Source organism: Rousettus aegyptiacus, unplaced genomic scaffold, assembly GCF_014176215.1.
Source record: "Rousettus aegyptiacus isolate mRouAeg1 unplaced genomic scaffold, mRouAeg1.p scaffold_m13_p_20, whole genome shotgun sequence".
NCBI lineage: Eukaryota > Metazoa > Chordata > Mammalia > Chiroptera > Pteropodidae > Rousettus > Rousettus aegyptiacus.
Window position 1 is genome coordinate 1,594,639 of NW_023416296.1, and position 18,867 is coordinate 1,613,505.

At 54.0% G+C, this 18,867-nt stretch overlaps 1 protein-coding gene across 2 annotated transcripts in view; it reads left to right on the forward strand.

Annotated features, from left to right (window-relative positions):
- LOC107510196 (heat shock transcription factor 2 binding protein) overlaps positions 1 to 18,867 on the forward strand; it is a 48,947-nt gene that overhangs the window by 22,165 nt on the left and 7,915 nt on the right. For both annotated transcript variants that reach the window (XM_036238157.1, XM_016143492.2), the window contains exons 6-7: positions 3,337 to 3,454; positions 6,971 to 7,074. In XM_036238157.1, the coding sequence (XP_036094050.1) occupies positions 3,337 to 3,454; positions 6,971 to 7,074 (222 nt within the window). The remainder of the gene's footprint in view (positions 1 to 3,336; positions 3,455 to 6,970; positions 7,075 to 18,867) is intronic.

An 18,867-nucleotide genomic window follows, 5' to 3' on the forward strand; every position in this document is an offset into this window, starting at 1 on the left:
TGGCTGCGTAATAGGCCCCTATGTGGCTATGTCACGTTTCTCCATCCGTCAGTGGACATTTGAGTTGTTTCTTTTTGGCTTTTGTGAATAATGTTGCTGCGAGCATTTGTGTACGTGTTTTTGTGTGGACACGTGTTCTCCCTTCTTTGGCCGTGCGGCTGAGGGAGGAGTTGCTGGGCCATGCGGCGGGCGGGGCGCACCCTGAGAGGAGCTGTCAGGCCACGTCCCGCTGCGGCGGCCTCGGTTCCATTCCCGTCCGCGGGGGGCGAGGCTTTAGCGTCTCCGTGTGCTCACCAGCTTCTCTGTGACCGTTCGATGATAGCCGTCCTGGTCGGTGTGAAGTGACAGCCGGCTGTGGTTTTGATTTGCGTTTCTCTGATGGTTCATGATGTTGAGCATTTTTCATGTGCCTATCGTCATTTGTGTGTCTTCTTTGGAGAAATGTCTATTTAAGTCCTTTGCTCATTTTAAAATTAAGTTATTTGTCTTACTGCTATTGAGTTATGAGTTCTTTGTGTATCTAGATACCAGTCTTTATCAGATACTCGATTTGCAAAAACTTTCTCTTGCTCTGTCATTTTTCTTTTTACTTTCTTGATAGTATCCTTTGAAGCCCAAAAGTCAGAAACGTTGACGCTCTCTAGTGTGTTTTTCCTTCAGTTGCTTGTACTTGTGGTGTCACATCTCAGGAAGCGTAACCATCCAAGGTCGTGATTTCCGCCTGTGTTTCCTCCTAAGAGCTTCGTAGGTTTAGCCCTTGCATGTAGGCCTTTGATCCATTCTGAGTTACTTTTCGTATTTGGTGTGAGGTGTAGGGGTCCAGCTATTCCTTCGCATGTAAATATCTGGTTGTTCCAGCATTATTTGTTGAAAAGATTATTCTTTTATCTTTTCTCCATTCAGTTGACTTGACACCCTTGTTGAAAATCAGTTGATCGTAAACGTGAGGGTCTGTTTCTAGACTCCGAGTTCTGCCACTGATCTGTACGTCTGTCATTATGCTAGTACTCTACTACTATTTGTGTTGAAATGAAACAAAGTGATTACAATGAAAGCAAAGTATGAGACATAATATGTCTCAACTCTGTAACTTTATTAGCATATGTAATTGACACCAGTAAATTATATAATTACTATAGTAACTTATAAGAAACATGAATTTAGAATAAATAACTACATTTTAACAAAATAAACAAGCAATCTTTTATAGTCTTAGAGTTGACTCATAAGCTTCCCAGATAGATTGAAACATACTGGAGTTATCCACCTTTATTTTATTTCATGGTTTATTCTTTAGTTTCTGATATTCAGTGAAATACAAAATTGGCATTTGCTATTATAATTCCAGATACATGGTATGGGACTTTGTTCACCAGTAAATTTGTTGGGCATTACTGCCTACTATGATCATAGTAATTTTTGGTCTGTAACTTTTTCTTCAGTGACGTGTTAGTGATGGTCCTGATGTCTGTTACTGTTGACCGAGCACCCCGCGCTTGATGTCCTTAAACGGTAGCAGTAACTTACTGTGATTACGAATCTGCAGTTCGCCCCGGTGGGCAGGGTGGTTTGCTGCCGCCCTGCCATTTCTGGGGCCTCAGCTTGGGCGACTCACGTCACCGAGGGACCGGGACTCACGGGGCCCAGTGGGGCTCTTTCTCCCTCTTCTGGTGTGGCCTCAGGGCTTCTGCACCGTGCGCTCTTTCTGTGGCCGCGATGTCACGCAGCCTCAGGGTGGTCAGAGTGCTCTTCTGGCCTCAGCTCCTAGACCAAGTGGCAGGAGACCAAGGCGGGAGCCGCCGGCTGCTTCCCAGCTTGCCCGGTACGCCGCGCGGTGTCCGTTCTGCTGCTTTCTGCTAGTGAAACGTGTCACAGGGCGGGGACACCCCAGGGTCTGCCTCAGAGGCCTGGTTTGTGGGGAGGTCACCTCTAGCCACCAAAGTTCGTAGCTTCCCTAGGGGTTCCAACGTGTGCTTGACTGTAGTTACGTGAAGAATGTTTTCCCCTGAAAAACTACCTCATAATGGCTTTTGTGAGTTTATGATGCCAAGTGCTTTAAGCTTTGATTCTCCTCCAAAAATTTCTTTAGGAAAACTAGAGTGTGTCATGTGCTAGAAAATAAAGTCATTGGGTTCAAATTCATTGAGCAAAGAAACTAGTTTGTGCCAGCAAAGAGTCCTGACTCCAGTACAGTTGTAGCCACCGTCAATTACATGCCAAACAGCACAGCACCAATTTATGAGGCAAAACATGCTGGACAGAGCAGCAGAAATGGAGACAAAGCCCGTTAGGTTCTGGAGACGTTCATGTGCCGCCTCCCCCCCCCGCCCCCATCAGCCCAGGTGAACAAACAGGAGCGTCCAGGGGCTGACCCTGTGAAGTCGATCCAGCAGCACCGTGGCGTTCTGTTCTGCCATCAGCCGTCGGTTATGGGAGAGCGAGTAAGCCGTAAAGTTCATCCTCCATTCTTGATAGTTCTGAGCAAAATGAAAGTAGAAGAAAATGTCCTTGAACTAGCAAAGGTGTCTGTGGAAGCAGCTGTCAGACTCGACTGCGTGCACTTGACACGTTTCCGTCCAGTCGGGACAAGGGGCTGCTGCCCTGCGCCTCGTCCCTCGTTGCCACTCAGAGTCGTGCTTTGTCGTTAGACCTAGCTCAGACAAGCTTACGATGTGCACTGATGTGTCGTCACAGGTGTTGGGGACTGTCGAGAGCCAGCATGCTGCCGCAGCGTCCGCGGGGAGCTGTGTAACTGCCTGCTCTGGCCTCCGTGCTGGTTCCGCAGGGCGCCAGGCACGAGGAAACATCACGCTCGCTGACCCGCAGTAGGATGGAAAAGTTGGAAAGCAGGCTTTTTTTGCAGTTTTCCTATTCTTTTTGACTATGCTTTCAGTCTGGCGTGGGTGAAAAGTCATTAGGGCTTCATTCCCAGAATTGAGTGGGTTTTGTGTCCTTGGTCCCAGATGAAGGTATCAGCCCCCCGTCTGTTTGGACCCCGACTGCCCACGGCTGTGACTCCACTGTTCAGGAGCGTGGTGTCCACGTGCTGTCCTGTGGCTGGCTGCAGACACCTTTCGACCCTGTGCCCCGTCGCCCTGCCAAGGTGTCTGCCAAGCACAGAGGACGTCGCCCACCGTCAGGGTGGCTGCTGTGGTTGTCGGTTCCCCGCCCGCGCGGTCAGCTCTGTGGGGAACGCTGTTTTTCTTTGCCTTGCTGAGCACTCGTTGTTTTCGTTAGGTCTGCTGGAAAAGCAGCAGCGGGTCCTCTGTCTTGGACGGACTGTTCCAGACCCTTTAGCTACGGAGGTTTTGATGTGTTCTTATCTGTCTGTTGCAGATGTCGCCGCCATAGCCTGTGGCCGTGAGTTCTTGGTTACCTCAAGCCGCGTGCTCTTGGACACCATGCTGCAGCTGCTGGGGGACCTGAAGCCTGGACAGTGCACCAAACTCAAAGTGTACGCCGGACGACAGTAAAGCGCCGCCGCTCGCTTACGGAGTCGGACCCGGCTGCCCGGGCAGCTTTTTTAAGTGAACGCAGTTGATTTGGCAGACGTTATAACAAAAATAGAAGGGACAGATTTCCTGGAGAATTAAGGGGCTCACTATCCCTTCACTACCGTTTCAGTAAAATAATGCAAACGAAAGGAATGTCCCCCCCCCCCCCGGGGGGAATCAGCGAATCCCACGCGCCGTCACGTGACACTTCAGGGCGGTATTAGTCACCTCCCGACGAGCCTAAGTCCTTGTTACGGCAGCACCCCGCTTCCAGGTACCGGAGTCTGTCCGTTCACTACTGTGTCATGACTCACACGGTGGCTGAAACCACCCGCTTCACAGGTCTGTGGGCGGGAGTACAGCGGGCTTGATGGGCCCCCTGGAGGGTCGCCCCCGGTCCTTCCCAGGCGGGCTCTTCTCTAGGGGCCCCGGGCGAGAGTCAGCTTCCCGGTGCGGCCAGGCTGCCGGCACAGGCCAGGTCCTCGTGTTTGTGGGACCATGACCCCTGTTTCCCTGCTGGCTGTCGGTGGGGACACTTTCAGCTTCCGGGGCTGACTGAGTCCCTTGTCACATGACCCACTTTACGTTTATGCCCAGTGGCTCACCGAACCCTTCTTTGGCTTGGGACCTCTCAGACCCCCTGCTGCGACCAGCCAGAGATAACTGCGTTCTCTGGGCTCGGGTGGAGCTGTGCGGAGCTGGGCCGACTCCGGTCGATCGACTCAGCATCAGCTGGTTAGGAACGCTGGTTTCACCTGCAGAGTCCCTCTGCCGTGTGGCTTAGTGGGCGCGTGACTGTGTCCGGTCCCGAGGATTAGGGGAGGAAATCGGGGGCCACCGTCATAGTCTGTGTGGCACACCGTTTGTTTCCAGTGTCCGCTTCTTGGAGCATCTTTCACAGTGGCCTCCAAAGCCTGCGTGAGATACTCCAGCGTCTGTGTCGTCTTGGCCTTGGTTGTCTTGGGTGTCCGTTCCCATGTCACTTGGTGCGTTTCCTCTTTCTTCACATGCTGAGTCATTCTGGATTGCATCCCGGGCGTTGGAATGTTATGTTTGAGACCCTGGGCCTTGTTTAAACGCTGACGTTCTGTTAGAGCCGTCGGCCTGGTCGGGTGAAGGTCGAAAGTTCTGAGCAGCCCTCTCTGCATTGCAGTTTCAATGTCAGTTCCATTTTCAGAGAGCTTCTGTGGTGCGACTGGGTCTGCCCCTCACACATGCCACCGTGGCCAGTGTGAGTCCTGGATGGCAGCTGACGTTTTGCTTCTGGGAGTCTCGGGTATGCAGTTTATGATCAGATCAACTACTGCATAACTTGGGGTGAGGCCAGGAGTCTGTAACAACCTTGTGGGGTCATTTTTCGGAGCTTTTAACTCTCCACAAGGTCCCTGGTACTTATTGATCCCCCAGGACTCTCCTTTCCCGGAAACCAGAGGGCCTTCTCTGCGGGCTGCCCCAGGGCCCCTGCTCACAGGGAGGGGGCCCGGGGCCCCGGGCGGCACGAGCCCTGCGGCTGTAACGAGGACCGAGCACGGGGCTCGCTTTTGGCCGTGTGTCTGGGTGGGGCGGCCGGCCGTCCTCACAGAGGGCGTGGCGAGCGCGTAGCTGGCCCGCGTGTGCGCGCGCCACCGTCTGCTCGGGCGGCCCCCGCACGCGGGCCGATGGCTGCTGCTGCTCTTCCTTCCGCCGCGGGCTCCACTGTGTCCCGGATGGCGCTGTTACTCTCCCACCTTCTTTAAAATGTTCACATATGGCCTACGACAGGCTTTTAGAGTAGTGTTGACTTTTGCACATTTTGCAGTCTGTTTACAAATCTTAGTTACTGAGCATTTTGGCACCACTTCACCTCGCGCCCCAAACACGGGCCTCCCCTGCTCGCCCCAGGTGGCTCCGCGGGTTGCATGGAGGGTCGGTCGTGTGCCGACGCGGCCGGAGACCCGCCGCGGACCCTGCGCTGCCGTCTCTGCCTGAGGAGAGCTGACGTGCGTCCTCGCTTTCCCCGGCTCCCCCGCTCTGGCTCCCCTGCGCTGGCCGACACCCGGGCCTGTGCCCGCTCCAGGCGGTGCCGGCCCCCACTGTCCGCAGGAACGCTGGTCCTCCTCGCCGGGCGGGTGCAGAGCCACCGCGGCCCGCTGGGCCCGGCACGCTCCCGGGCCGGCCTGGGCCGCGCCGCGCCGCCTCCCTCCCGGCTCGCCGTGCTCGCTGCCGTTTCTCTGGCTCTGCCCTCTGCGGTTTCTCCTCTTCCCGTGTCCCCTGCCCTGGAGCTCACAGTCTGACTGTCGTGGCTTCTGGTGTTCTGCGTTCTCAGCGGGTTCCCTTCGAAGCGTCTGGACGTCGTGACACTCGGCAGGTCCTTGATCGTGTTTCTAATTCCTTTTTGAATTCTTTAGACCCAGTAAACAGCCGTCGTCATTGCGCCATCGACACCTCGTTTCTTCCCTTCTGGCTTCCATTGGCTCTTCGTGCTGTTTCTTACGCTGGTGTTTTTCGTGGGTTTTGCGGTTTTCGCCGTGAGCTCGCCTTCGTTAGCACTGTGTTTGGGGGGCTTCTCTGGAGACCGGGTCGTGGGGCCTGTCCTTGAAGAGACAGTTTTGTTCGCTTTGGCCAGGCAGCTGGCGGCACTCCTGTCCCAGGTACTGGCTTGTGGGTTTTCGGGCCGTAAGAAGGTGGAGACTTAGGCCAACCTTGAAAGCTCACTTTTCCTTGGCTGTCCGCGAGGGTCAGACCCGAGTCCGTCCCATGTGGGCCTGAGGCTTTTCCTTCTGTCCGTGTGCATACAGCCGCTGACACGCGCTCCGGCTTCTGGAACGCGCCCTCTCCCCGGGTTTGCGCTCTCACTCCCTGCCCGACCAGCCGTGTTTTCCCTTCCTTTCCGGAAAGCTCACCTGTTCTTGTAAGGGTTTGCAAAATATTCGTGGAGCCATTTTTCATCGCTTCACAATGTGGGCTTCCTGGGATCCCGGTGTTCTGCAGCGTCGTCACAAACCAGCTCTGGGGTTTCCCAGCAGCCCGCCTTGCCGGCGCGGTCAGGTCCCAGGGCCCCCAGGACACCCCACTTCCCCCAATCCTGTGCCGCCGGCTGTGAGGGGCGGCCTTGTGCTGCGGGCCGAGCAGGCTCGTTGCCTGACCGGGTGAAGACAGGACCACATTTTAAACAGCCGAGCTGACCTTTGAGTGTGCGGTGCTCTCACGAACTGAGGGTGACCCGTGCACAGACGTGCCTCGGCAGCAAAGGAGTGCGCGCGGCTCCCTGCGCATGCGGCCGTGGGAGGTGGCGCTGCGTGGCACGGGCGCCGAAGTCCCCTGTCGTCCCCTGGCCTCGCAGAGCCGGGGCTGTTTCACGCACCCTGTGCTCGCCATCACCGTCGGCCACACGGTCGGCCGGACGGTGGCCGGCGGGTACGGAGGGCCAGGCGCCAGGAGCCGTGCGGGCCGGCGCGGGCGGAGGGCCCTACCTCAGCGCCTCCTTTGCCTTGTAGGTTGCTGCTGATGGCCCTGTACAACGTGAGCATCAACCTGAAGGGCCTGCGGTACATCAGCGAGAGCCCGGGCTTCGTCCCTCTGCTGTGGTGGCTTCTGAGTGGTAAGGAGGGGTCTCCGAACAGCTCCCCTGCAGCCCCCACGCCTGTGCTCTGCGGCCGACGGGGGTGGTGATGGTTCGAACTGAGGGGCTGCTGCCCCCAGGCGTTACCATTTCTTAAGAAGATTTGAAATGATTTCTAGTTTTGTCTCTGACGTGTTGCTTTCAGTTTAGTCATGATTCTGTGACACAAAGAAAAATTACGCAACAGCTGGTAGATGCCACTGACCTGTCCCTTCCCCTGAGAACGTACAGCGCCCTGGAGAGCGGCGAGGGGTCGGTGGCAGGTGGGGAGGAGGTGCGAGATTCTGCCCGCGCTCAGCGTGCTCAGCGGGCGCCTTGCTTTCTTTGGAGTAAGAGCTGTCCTGCTGTTCCTCTTCCTCTTCTCCCACCGCCTGTTTAATCTAAGTTTTTGTACCAGTCTGCTCATCATAATTTTTAAGTGTGTTTAGTAGGTACGTATTTCACTCAAGTGTACAAAAAATTGACTTTCCGTACTTTTTCATAATTAGATGTTTTTGAGCTTCCGTTCTATACGGTGCTTAGTTTTTGTAGCAGGTTTTTTGAAGTATGATTGGCGTGCAAGAAGCTGCACACGTTTAAGGCAAACGGTTGCCAGCTCTGACTAAGCGTGCACCTGTAAAGCTGCCGCCCCGGCAGGATGGCGAGCACAGCCAGCTGGCCAGGTGGCGCCTGGCGCTCCCTCCTTCGGCCGCTCACCTTCTTGTCCGCTCTGTAGATTACTTTCTGTTTCTACAGTTTTCTACCAATAGAATTATGTGTTTTGCGTGGTTTTTTGCCTAGCCTCTTTCACTCAGATACTCAGGTCATTAGCTTGAGATCGATTCGCGGTGGTGTGCGTATTAACAGCTCGCCCTTGTCATTGCTAAATGCTGACCTGCTGTGTGGACGTGCAGCAGCTGAGGGGGGTTTGCTTGTCTCCAGGTCTGCGCTGTTTCAGGGAAGCCGCTGGGTGCGTTTCAGTTTAATCTTTGTGTAGACATGTGCTTTCATTTCCGGGGAAGCGTCCCAGGAGCGGGACGTCTGGGTCGCATGCGGGTGTCTGTCAGTTTTCATGAAACCGCCGGACAGGTTCCCGGGAGGCCGTTCTCCGCCGCGGTGCGTTGGCTCCCGCCGCGCGCGTCCTCGCCAGCCCCGGCGTTCGTCCGGGCACTCCGGAGGGACCGGCCGTACCTCGCTGTGCGCTCAGCCTGCACTGTTGTTAGCACTGATGACTTCAGCATCTTTTCGTGTGCTGGTTGTCATCCATATTTCTCCTTTGAGGACGTGCCTGTTCATATCTTTTGCTCATTTAGAAAAAACTGTGTTCCTGGTGGGCGCGGAGAGTTCTTTACCTTCCGCGTGCAGGTGGTTTGTCGGAGGTGTGGTCGGCACACATTCTCTCCCGGTCTGTTGCTCGTCTTTTCATTTTCCTAAGAACGCCTTTGAAGGACAGAATTTCTGAATTTCGTTTGTTTAATTTATCATTCTTCTTTGAATCGTGCTTCTGGTATAGAAATCTTTGTCTACTTCAAGATCACAAAGGTTTTTTTAGTGCATTTTCTTCTAGTAGTTTTATAGTTTTGCATTTTGCGTTAGGTCTGTACCCGTTTTGAGTTCATGCTTGTATGTGGCGGGAGGTCTGAGTCACAGTTCTTTTTTTCCTTGCATACAGTGGTCTCGATCTAACACAATTTGATTCGAGGACTCCTTTCTCTGCCAAATCGCCTTTGACTGTGTTGAAAATAAAGTGACAGCATATGTGAGGACGTAGGTTTTGGGCCCCGTGTTCTGTTCCGCTGATCCATTTTCATAGCATTATGTCGATACCATACTTGATTTTAAATTTTGAAGTCAGTATAAATCTTCTAATTTTGTTGTCATTTTTCAATGTAGTTTGTGCTGTTTCTAAGTCTTTTGCAGTTCCATATGAATTTGAGAATCAGCTTGTCACTTTCTAACAAAAAAAATCCTGTTGGGATTTTTGTTGGGGTTGTGTTAAATTGACAGTTCATTTTTGGGAGAACCGACATTTTAGCAATACCGAGTCTTCCAATCCCCAAACACAGTGCACCTGTCCGTTTACCTAGCTGCCGTTGGGAGACGTGGGTCTCTCCTGTTTCTTCACGTCTCAGAGCAGAGGCGCGGACCTTCATTCCGGGCCCTCCTTCTGTAGTGAACGCCATTAAGGGATCGTGTCCTGAGTCTCTCCAGAGCAAGGGCGGGGTTTGTTTGCACCCACGCGGGAAGGGGAACGCTTCCCTCCAGGGCAGAGGCCAGGCGGGCCGACTGCCCGTTACGGAGGATTCGGGCTCCCCGAGCTCAGGCTTCCACTTCTGCAGTGCAGCCGGCGGCTCATGCTCAGCCCCGTGGAGTCGGGTGTCGTTGAACCGACAGAGGCCAGCCCCTTGGGTACGGCTGCCGCTGTCGAGTGAGCAGGCGTTTGTCTCGGACTCAGAAGTCGCGTGTCTCGCACCAGCACCCACGGATTGGTAGTGTGCCGACTCGTTAGCTCGCACCTCGGGAAGAGCCCCAGACCGTGTGGTTTAAGGGCAGGCCGAGGGGGCCTGTGCTGACACTGCGTGATAGCCCCCCCCCATCAGTGTTGACACGTGACCCAACAGCTTATTTCTCCTGAGAACGGGAACTAACAGACCCATAAATCAGACGTGGGTCCTGGACGTGGTCCGTAAGGGTGCTGTCCAGGCTGGTTGACACTGCCAGTTAGAGGGACACAGGGATGATGAGAGGGAGAGGCTCGTTAAATAAGAATGCCCACTACCATTTTTTTCACTTTCTTTTTAAAAATTAATTTGGTTTTAGTTATAACAGACACCAGCGTTACGCTGGTTTCAGGCGCACGGCACGGCGATGCAGTGTTCACGCACCTTGCAGCGTTCAGCCCAGTGAGCCGGTCGCCGGCCGTCAGCGCACGTAGTCGATGGCACGTCACGGACGCCCTTGCCTGCGCTGCACCCTGCCCCTGCACCCTGGTTTATAGCTGGAAGGTCACACTCTTAGTCGCTCCCGTCCGCCCCTCCCCCCCGCCCCCGAACACCTGCTACTTTGTGTGCTGGCCACTGTTTCAAGTGCTTTACACGTATTCACAAATTTATTTCTTTAAATGTGCTCATAAAGTAAATATTGTGATTTCGGTTATAAAGAACTGGAGGCACACAGAGCTGATAGCTTGCTTAGAGTTACACAGCAACCGGTGGGGACCGCGACCGCTGGGCTCCAGGTCCCATCTCGTGGGCTGCTTCTCCGCACGCAGGAAGTGCCTCGGAGACAGGAGCCTTCGTTCCTGGGGACTTCTCAGCTGTCCTTGCCTCTAGGTCCTGCTGGGCTTGGCCTCTGAGCCACCCGCCCTCCGTTCCAGCTGGCTGGCAGCCGGGGGTCCTCAGCCCCTTCTGCACCCCAGTTTTCTCATAAAGAGGGCCTGAGGCTGACTGTTCCCCAGGGTCCCTTCCAGCTCTGTACCCCAGAAGCTCTCCTGAGCTGAGTGAAAACTGTCATGCGTTTCATTGTGATTCATACGGCTCCCCAGGTGGCAAGCACCCCAGGAGCTGCTGTCCCGCCGCCACCAGAGCAGGTGCTCCTGGGCCGCCGGGCGGGCTGTCCCTGCTTAGGTCCGGTCGTGCACAGCAGGGTGGCGGGGAGGTGCCTCAATCAACTTGCTGCCGCTGGGGCACCAGGCTGCCTCGTCAGTGAAGTTGGCTGTGGTTCTTTTGACACCGTGAGCACAGCCCGAACTCTGCCGTCTTTCGCGAGTGCTCTTGCGGGGTGTCTTGCGCTGTTTGTTACCACAGTCAGACAAATAAAGGTCCATCAAGCCCAGGACGTTTGCCCCGTGAATCGTGTGTGAAACGGCCTTAACTGAAAAATTGAAATTCATTCTATTTTGGTGTATATTTTGGGAAGGTCAATATGTATTTTACTACAGAACAGCAAGTAAGAGCAAATACCGTTTCCCGCAAAACAAGACACGCTTCGAGGCGCTTGGTGCCGCCGGCGCGATGCTTTTCAGGATCCCAGTTGATAAGATCGTTTAGGGCTGGGAGAGAATTTGAAAACCGGCTTATTCTAGACAAATAAAACTCTCTTCTAATTTTCAAAAGGCGTAAGAACAAAGATTTCCTTCCTTCTCTCAGTAATCCGTTCCTGCTTGTATGGATCTTACCACCAGGAAAGTCGATCTGTTTTAAGGAGCAGGGACTTCGGATTTGTTACCCCCACTGAAACCGCAGCTCTCCTCAGGGACCGAGCTCTCCGCCCAGGGCCCCTCCGTCCTGACGGGTCTGCGCCTCAAGGTGTGTTTCTACCTCCAGCGTCTTAATGTTTGTTAAAGCGCAGGGGCCGGGCCGGCACCTCAGGTAGTAGGTGCCGAGTAGGTGTTAGTTCCCCGGCGGTTTCTAATCTGAGTCTCTCATGCCAGGACGAAGCTCGTTCCCTTCCGTTTGGCCGAAAGGTGGCAAGCCGCTCCCAAGGGTCCGATTTCCCGGACCCGGAGCCACCGGACCAGCTGCCGCTAACCACCCGCACTCATCCTCCCGTTGCCTGGAACCTTCACTGGGTGCCATTTTCCTCCCCTTTGTTCAGCCGTGGGGCTGGCTTTTTCCCAGGCGTTCTCCAAATTCCTCACATTCCTCTTAAACCGCAGCGCTGGCAAAGAACGCTAGCGACTAGCGGAGGAGGGCAGAGTGCGTTGGCATGGTGACCGCGTGTCGTGTAGCCGTTAGTGCAAGCCAGTGCTACGGTGACTCCTGCAGCGATGCCCTTTCTCACCCGCGCTGGCAGTGCCAAGGAGCACGCGGGTGTTCGCATCCCGTGTTGCATTTCTCTGGTTTTGTCGTATGAAACTTTGATCGGTGCTGCTAGATCTGTGTCCCCAGCCCAGACCTCTCTCCCGAGCCGCAGACTCGCATCCCCAGCTGTCCCCCTGCCGCCTCCGCGTGGACGTCTGCCACACGCTTGGACTCCGCGCGTTCTGACCCAGCCCTCCCCCGCACGAACTCCGCCTGTGGCCTCCGCCCACGGCACCGCTGCTCCTTCTAACTTCTCAGGCCTTTAAGACGCTGAAAGGGCGTCTCGTCTCCGTTCTCTCTCATACCCACATCCAGTCTGCGGGGAAAGCCCGACGGCCCTGTGTTAAACCGTGTCTGGAGGACCACGGTCAGCTGCGGCCGCCTGGTTCTGTGCCGCCGTCATCTCTGTAGCCGTGTGCGGACCCCACGCTCACAGGCCACAAACCGGGGCCAGAGATGTGATGGGTTAGACCCGGAGCAGCGTCCCTTCCGAAAACAGCCAGAACGTTCTTCGGAGCTAGGCACAGAGTAGTTGCGCCCAGAGCACAAACCCGAAGTGAAAGGCGTGCCGGCGAGGTCAGCAGAGAGCCGAGCCGGAAGCCGCTTCGAGGGCTGCTCTCAGACTTGACCTTCAGTTTCCATGGCCTCACGGGGGTGGGGAGGGAGGGGGCCGGGACAGGAATCAAAGCCCAGACCCCGTCCCAGTTGAGTCACCTAATGGGGGCCCCAAAGGTATTTACCAGCAGCGGAAAGGCAAACTGAAGGTCCTCCCCCAGCCTTGGGGACTGAGGAAAGCCATCTGTTATGACCTTTGGTGCTGAACATAGTGGAGGAAAAGTCTCCTCTGAGAGTTAGTCACCATAGGCTGGTTTTCACGCAGCATAGAAGCCTTAATTCAAACCGCCTGGGTGGTCCCCATTTAGAGAACCATACTGGTCCTTTCTGGAGGATTCTTTGACTTCAACCAGGCTCTTAAAGAATTCTTGCAAATAAGGTTCCAGGAACTTGAGTTCATATATTAAAAATCACAAAAAGCATGGGAAACATTCGTGAAATAACAGGTTTGTGTCATCAGGCTATTCATCGGAAAAATTATCAGACCAACATAAAATAAGGACATTCAAAATGTTTAAAGAAATCAAAGAAGGGATTAATATAGGAGTAAAGAGTAAGAGATTATAGAAATAACCAGACAACTCTAAAAAGGGATCAAATATTATTTCTGGAAATGAACAATATGATTGCAATGATAAATTTATTATACTGCTTTAACAGCAGATTATGCATAGTTGAAGAGGTGATTAAATGGATACAGAGAGGAAGAACATGTCTGGAATGAGGCAGGGGGACAGAAACTAAGCCGCTAAAGGACACGGAGAAGAGACGAAGGACCTAACCTATGACAAGGAGAGGGCGATTCGACGAGGTAATGGCCAAGAAGTTTCCCACACTTGTTTACTTAATTTGAGAAGTCTCCCTAATAGTAAACAGGATGAATGAAATCTACGCCTAGAAACACAGCAGTGAAAACTGCGGAATGGTAAAGGTAGAGAAGCGCTTAGAAGCAGACAGATAGAACCTGTACCCGCAAAGGAATGACGCTTAGACTGACAGTCGACACCGTAACACAGGGGTCCCTAGCCCCCAGGCCAGACCAGTGCTGGTCCTTGGCCTGTTGGGAACCGGGCCGTACAGGAGGCGAGCGGCCAGGGAGCGAGTGAAGTTCTGTCTGTGTCCGCAGCCGCTCCCAGCACCGGCATCACCGCCTCAGCTCCGCCTAGTCCTCAGGCGTCAGGTTCTCATCCGAGCACTGCCCCTGGTGCCACAAAGTCTTGGGACTGCTGCCTTAACAGCAACAGTGCAGTATCTGCAAGCTGAGAGAAGATAACCGTCAGTCTGGGTTTGTATGCGTCCTTCCCTCCAGCAAATACCTCTCAAGAGCAAGAATGAAATTAAAGACATATGGACAAAAATTGGATCTGTCACCAGCAGACCTTCCCGGTGGAGGATTCTAAAGGTACGGTCCTGGAGTGTGATCTCAGATGCAGAGCATGAGATAGACACAAGTAAGAAAGACGGAGATGGTAGCCAACGTGTGGGCAAGTCCACGGCTGTGCGAAGCAGACAGCACGGAATGGTGGCGCCGCACACCGAGAGCAGAACGAGCGCACGTGCCCTGGGAGGGGCCGGCTAAGGGGGGCAGCAAGACGGAGGGTTAGCTTCAGACTCACAGCGTGTAGGTGAACATCCCCGGGGTACCGCAGAGGCAGCAGGAACAGCACATGCGCCTAGACCATCAGTAGAGTAAAATGGGATGTGAAAGCAATCCAAGAGATGAGAGAAAAATAACAAAAAATACAGTGGATGCAGTAAATACATGTGCAGTTACGCTGACTGTCAGTGGGCTAAACGACCCACTTAGAGGACAGCAGTGCCAGATCGCATTGAAATAATCACCCAGCTATGTATTGTTTATAAGAGAGCCACATGAAACTTAAGAATTCACAAAGGAGAATGAAAGGAAAAGCATACCAGGCAGATTCTCAGCATCTCACCAGGAGTCTGCGATGGTTCCAGACTTATGTATGATGTGTATTTCTTCATGTGATCTGAAGATAAACAAAGATTGAAAATGGTATAAGATGTAATTCATCGACCTCCTCCCTCCTACCCGTGATCGGGGGTGGGGGGGTGGGGGGGTGGGGGGAAATGTTTTTAGGACACTTTGCTTAGTACTTTGTAGCTAAAAAGTCCGCACTCTCAGTAAGGGTGGTCAGCACAGAATGGTCAGCCGGCTCTGTTTCAAGTCACACATGGAACATTTACAAAACTGACCCATTTTCTGGGCTGTAAAGAAAGTCTCAACAAATTTCAGAAGATCAGAATCATATGGACTATCTTCTTTGACCACAATATAATGAAGCTAGAAATTACTAGTAAAAAGAATCTTAATTTTCTTAAAAAGAATTAACATGTCTTACTTCAAAACACACTGTGACTTTAACATTTTCTTGGGCTAGGAATTACTTTTTCCTACACGTCATCTTTAAATGGCGACTTCTGGCATAAAAATAGGTTAATAAAATGATATTTGATTTATTTTTTGTGGTTTGTCTTAATATAGGCCACAAAGATTAGAATAATTTTATAAACTTTTTTTCTCTATGAATTCTGCATTATTCTTTAAAAAAAGAGAGAGTATTCTTCATTAACTCACTGATGAGAGATCCGGTGCTTTGGGTTATTATTCTTCTTAAGACCATTAAACCTCAGCTAATGAAATTTTCCATTTGATTTGTAAGCCTTTCAGCTGTGAACACATTCTACTGATGCCATTAGTTACGTAACATCTTAGGAGCTGGTTTTATTCAGAAGGAAAAAAGAAACCCTTTAGGAGATGAAATCAGGGAGTTAGCATTTATCAGGTATTTATCGAGTTATATTTCTTGGACATAAATATAACGTTTTAAGTGCTAAAATTGTTGAGAAAACGTTTGCGTCCCAAGGTCATATGTTCTAGATGTCCTGGCCGGAAATGGAAGGTACGCAGCCTGAGCACCTTCTGACCTTGTCCCAGGCAGCATCCCAGCGGGCCACAGACACGTGCGCAGAGCACCAGGCGGCCACCATGACTTCAGCCCAGGCGCAGCACAGAAAGCAGGGGCCTCACCCCAGCCCCGGTTAGTCCAGGAAGGCGCCTGTTAGGGTTCGTCTGTGCTTTTTGTGCGGCTTACAGGATTCTTCAGGGTCATCCGCGGTGGAGTCAGATCACGGCACTCTGAGGGTCTACGATCATCATCCCTACTCTGCACGATGTGAGGCTGTCACTAGACGCTGCTGAGAGCGGCAGCATTCCCGAGCCCGTTGCAGCTTGGACCAGGAGCCGCGCGGCCCTTCTTCCCCGCCCCGCTCGGCTGCGTCTGTGTGTACCGGGCACGGCGGGCACCGGGCGCCCCGTCCTCGCTTCCTCCTGTCTCGCTGTCCGAGCCTCTCGCTGTCCCAAATGCTGTTAGGGCTTTTGTGGGGGTGGAAAAGAGAAGCGTGTGCGTGTGCACACACACATACCTCGGTAGTCAAGTTAGAGTCCCCACGCCTAGGGGTTGTCATGTGATCGATCGGGAGCGGGGCCCAGGCACAGCGTCGTCACCCCTCTCCCAGTGACCAGTGTGTAGGACAGTCTTACGGGCGAGGCGGTCATGTGACTGCCAGTGACTGGCTTCGGGTTCGAGGTGTTAGCCGGTCAGTGCGTGGCACCCTTCTGCCCACAGTCACTGGTCCAGAGGAGGATGCGTGAGCCAAGCAGGTCCACCCAGACCCAAGGCCGGCGGAGAGGCTTCTCCCCCCGGCCGTGAGCGGGGCAGTGCGTGGGGCAGTGTGAGCCAGGTGAGCCGGCCTCACGGGGGACGCCGCGCAGCTCCGCGATGCCGTCATCGAGCCCGATGGAACGCAGCCCTGTGTCGGGCCTCGAGTGACAGAGGTGGTGCGGCCTGGGCCGGCTGGCCGTGCGGTTCCGTACTCACTGAAGCATCGCGACGCACGCTTCTGGAGTGAGCACGAGGAGTCGCCCCAGACCAGCCCGGGCTTCTCGGCACGCCGGATGCAGGCACGCGAAGCAGGCCCGGCGGCTGGAGCCGGCAGCTGCGTTTCCCTGGAGACCCACCCGCCAGCATCGGCTGCCTGACCCGCTCGTCTCGACAGAGTATGAAGATCCAACGTGGACACAGAGAAGCTGGCGGAGCCTCTGCCTCTGGCCGAGCCGGGGCGGCGGTGGGCGGCGGTGCGGGCCTGCTCGTTGTTGGTCTGGAGCAGGTCCCTCCACCCGCTCCCAGTCTCCATCTGAAGACCGTGACGGTGACATCTGCTGCAGGGCGGCTGCAGATTCGGCAGGCGAAGAGTCACACGTGGCCTCCCAGGACCCTGGTGGTGGCCGGCGGCCGCGCGGGGCCCAAAGTGACAGCAGGTCACTCAGGCCTGTGGCGGGCTTCCCCGAATGGGCCGGGCCGTGTCCGTCCGTGGGCAGTGACGGACCGCCCGGTGCCACCCTTTGCTCGGTGCTCGCTTGGGGGCTTCGTGAAACAAGCAAAGGTGTCTGTTCCCTGTGGCTTCTTAGAAAAGGCTTCTGTTTGGCCAGCTAATTTGGAAGAAAGGACACGTGTCTCAGCCAGTGCACGGCATGCTGGGTAATCCTGTTTGCAGTGAGCCGACCGGATTACAACGGGAATTTAGTCCATGAACGTGGCGCGCCCTGCGCGGTGCCGGGGCGTAGGGCTGGGCCGGGCCGGGCCGGGCCGCGTGAGGTGTCTGTCAGTGTTCATCCATTGTACACCAATAACAGTGACAGCTTCACATGGTTTAGCTGAGCGATTTCTTTAGCAGTGGTAACTGGTAACATCAATACTTAGTGAACATTGGGAACTGAGATGTCACCAGGATAATCAAAAGCATTATTTCAGTAAAACGTTCAGGAAGAGTTTTTTGAAACAGCCACGCTTCGCTTCGCGTGGTTTCTGACCTTAACCAGAGCAGTCACGCACACTTGCCACGTGTGAGCTGCACAGAGCGCTTCGTTCTCGGGCACGGGTCATCGTCACGTCACTCTGAAAGGGTTACACCCCTAAGGCAAGGTTTTCGTCTGTGAGAGGTGGCCGCGGAGGGCTGCCGTCTGTAGAATTTTGTAGAGCAGACGTGACTGGCTGATTTTTAATCCCCGGTGACCATGTCACGTTCCTGTACTGAACAGCAGCGGACCAGCCTGCATCCCGCTCATGCGCACTCACTGCGTGACGGCCCTGGACTGCAGCCTCTGCCCACCGCGCTTTGTTTAGATTTCCGGCAGGTGTGTTTACACGTGACGATGCCAGGGAAGCGTAGGGCTCCCCAGGGCCACACAACTGGGAAGCGGGCGCTGGGGTGGCTCTCGTTTAAGTGCACGGTTGTAGACAAGTCTTTAAAAAAATTTTATTTTTATTTTCCAATTATAGTTGACATACAATATCATGTTAATTTCAGGGGGGTACAACACAGCAGTTAGACATTTATATAACTTCCGTGGTGATCACCCCATAAGTCTCGTACCCGTGTAGTTGTTACAGTATTACTGACGATGTCCCCTGTGCCGTACCTTACTTCCCTGATTCTGTTTTTATAACTGGTGACTTACACGTCTTAACCCTTCCCCTCTTCAGCTGTCCCCAGCGCCCTCCCATCTGGCAGCTGTCAGAGTGTCCTCTGTATCTGAGTTCGTTTCTGTTTTGTGTGTTCGTTTATTTGTAGATTCCACATGTAAGTGAGATTGTATGGCGTTTAGTGCTGCAGATGGTCACAGAGGCGTAGAGCAAATGGTCCCCCTCAGCTTCTTTTCCACCTAGAAATGTGAGCCACTCCACTCTGGGCCCAGGAGGATGGTCTGGCGTCAGAGGTTGATGTCACTGTACATGACTGGACGTGGGAACTTGGAAATGACTTGAGTTGTGATTTAGGGACGTCTACCATTGCCTTCAGTTTGCCCGGAACTCGACCATTCTCGTCACTGTAAGTGGGGGGAGCGAGGCCCTCAGGAGGCCCTTCTTCCCGCAGGGTCCGGTCGGTCCCCTGCGTCATCCTCCTGAGTCAGCTGAAGTGAGTGTCTCATTTATTTGGTTATTTAACTGCAGAGTGTTTCATTTTCTTTTTGGCCTGAAGAGATTCTTCCCAAAGTGAAAGCGCAGCGACGTGTGTGCAAGCGCTTTGCCAGCGGGCGATCGCTAGCGCGGTGTAAGTGATTTTTATCGTCGTCTCCTTCTGGGAAGAATCGGGCCAGCACCGGGTGGCTGGGACTAGTCCATCCTGCAGTAGTTGGACATGGGCTCCTCATCCGGCAGCTGGAGAGAGCCACTTGCTGGAGTTCCTCCTGGGAGCCGGAGGCCCAGGTTGCGGGGAGCCCGAGGGCCAGGTGGACGGCGCTGTTCGCGGAGGTCCATGACTTCCTTCTCTGAAACAAGCCGCCCTTGTT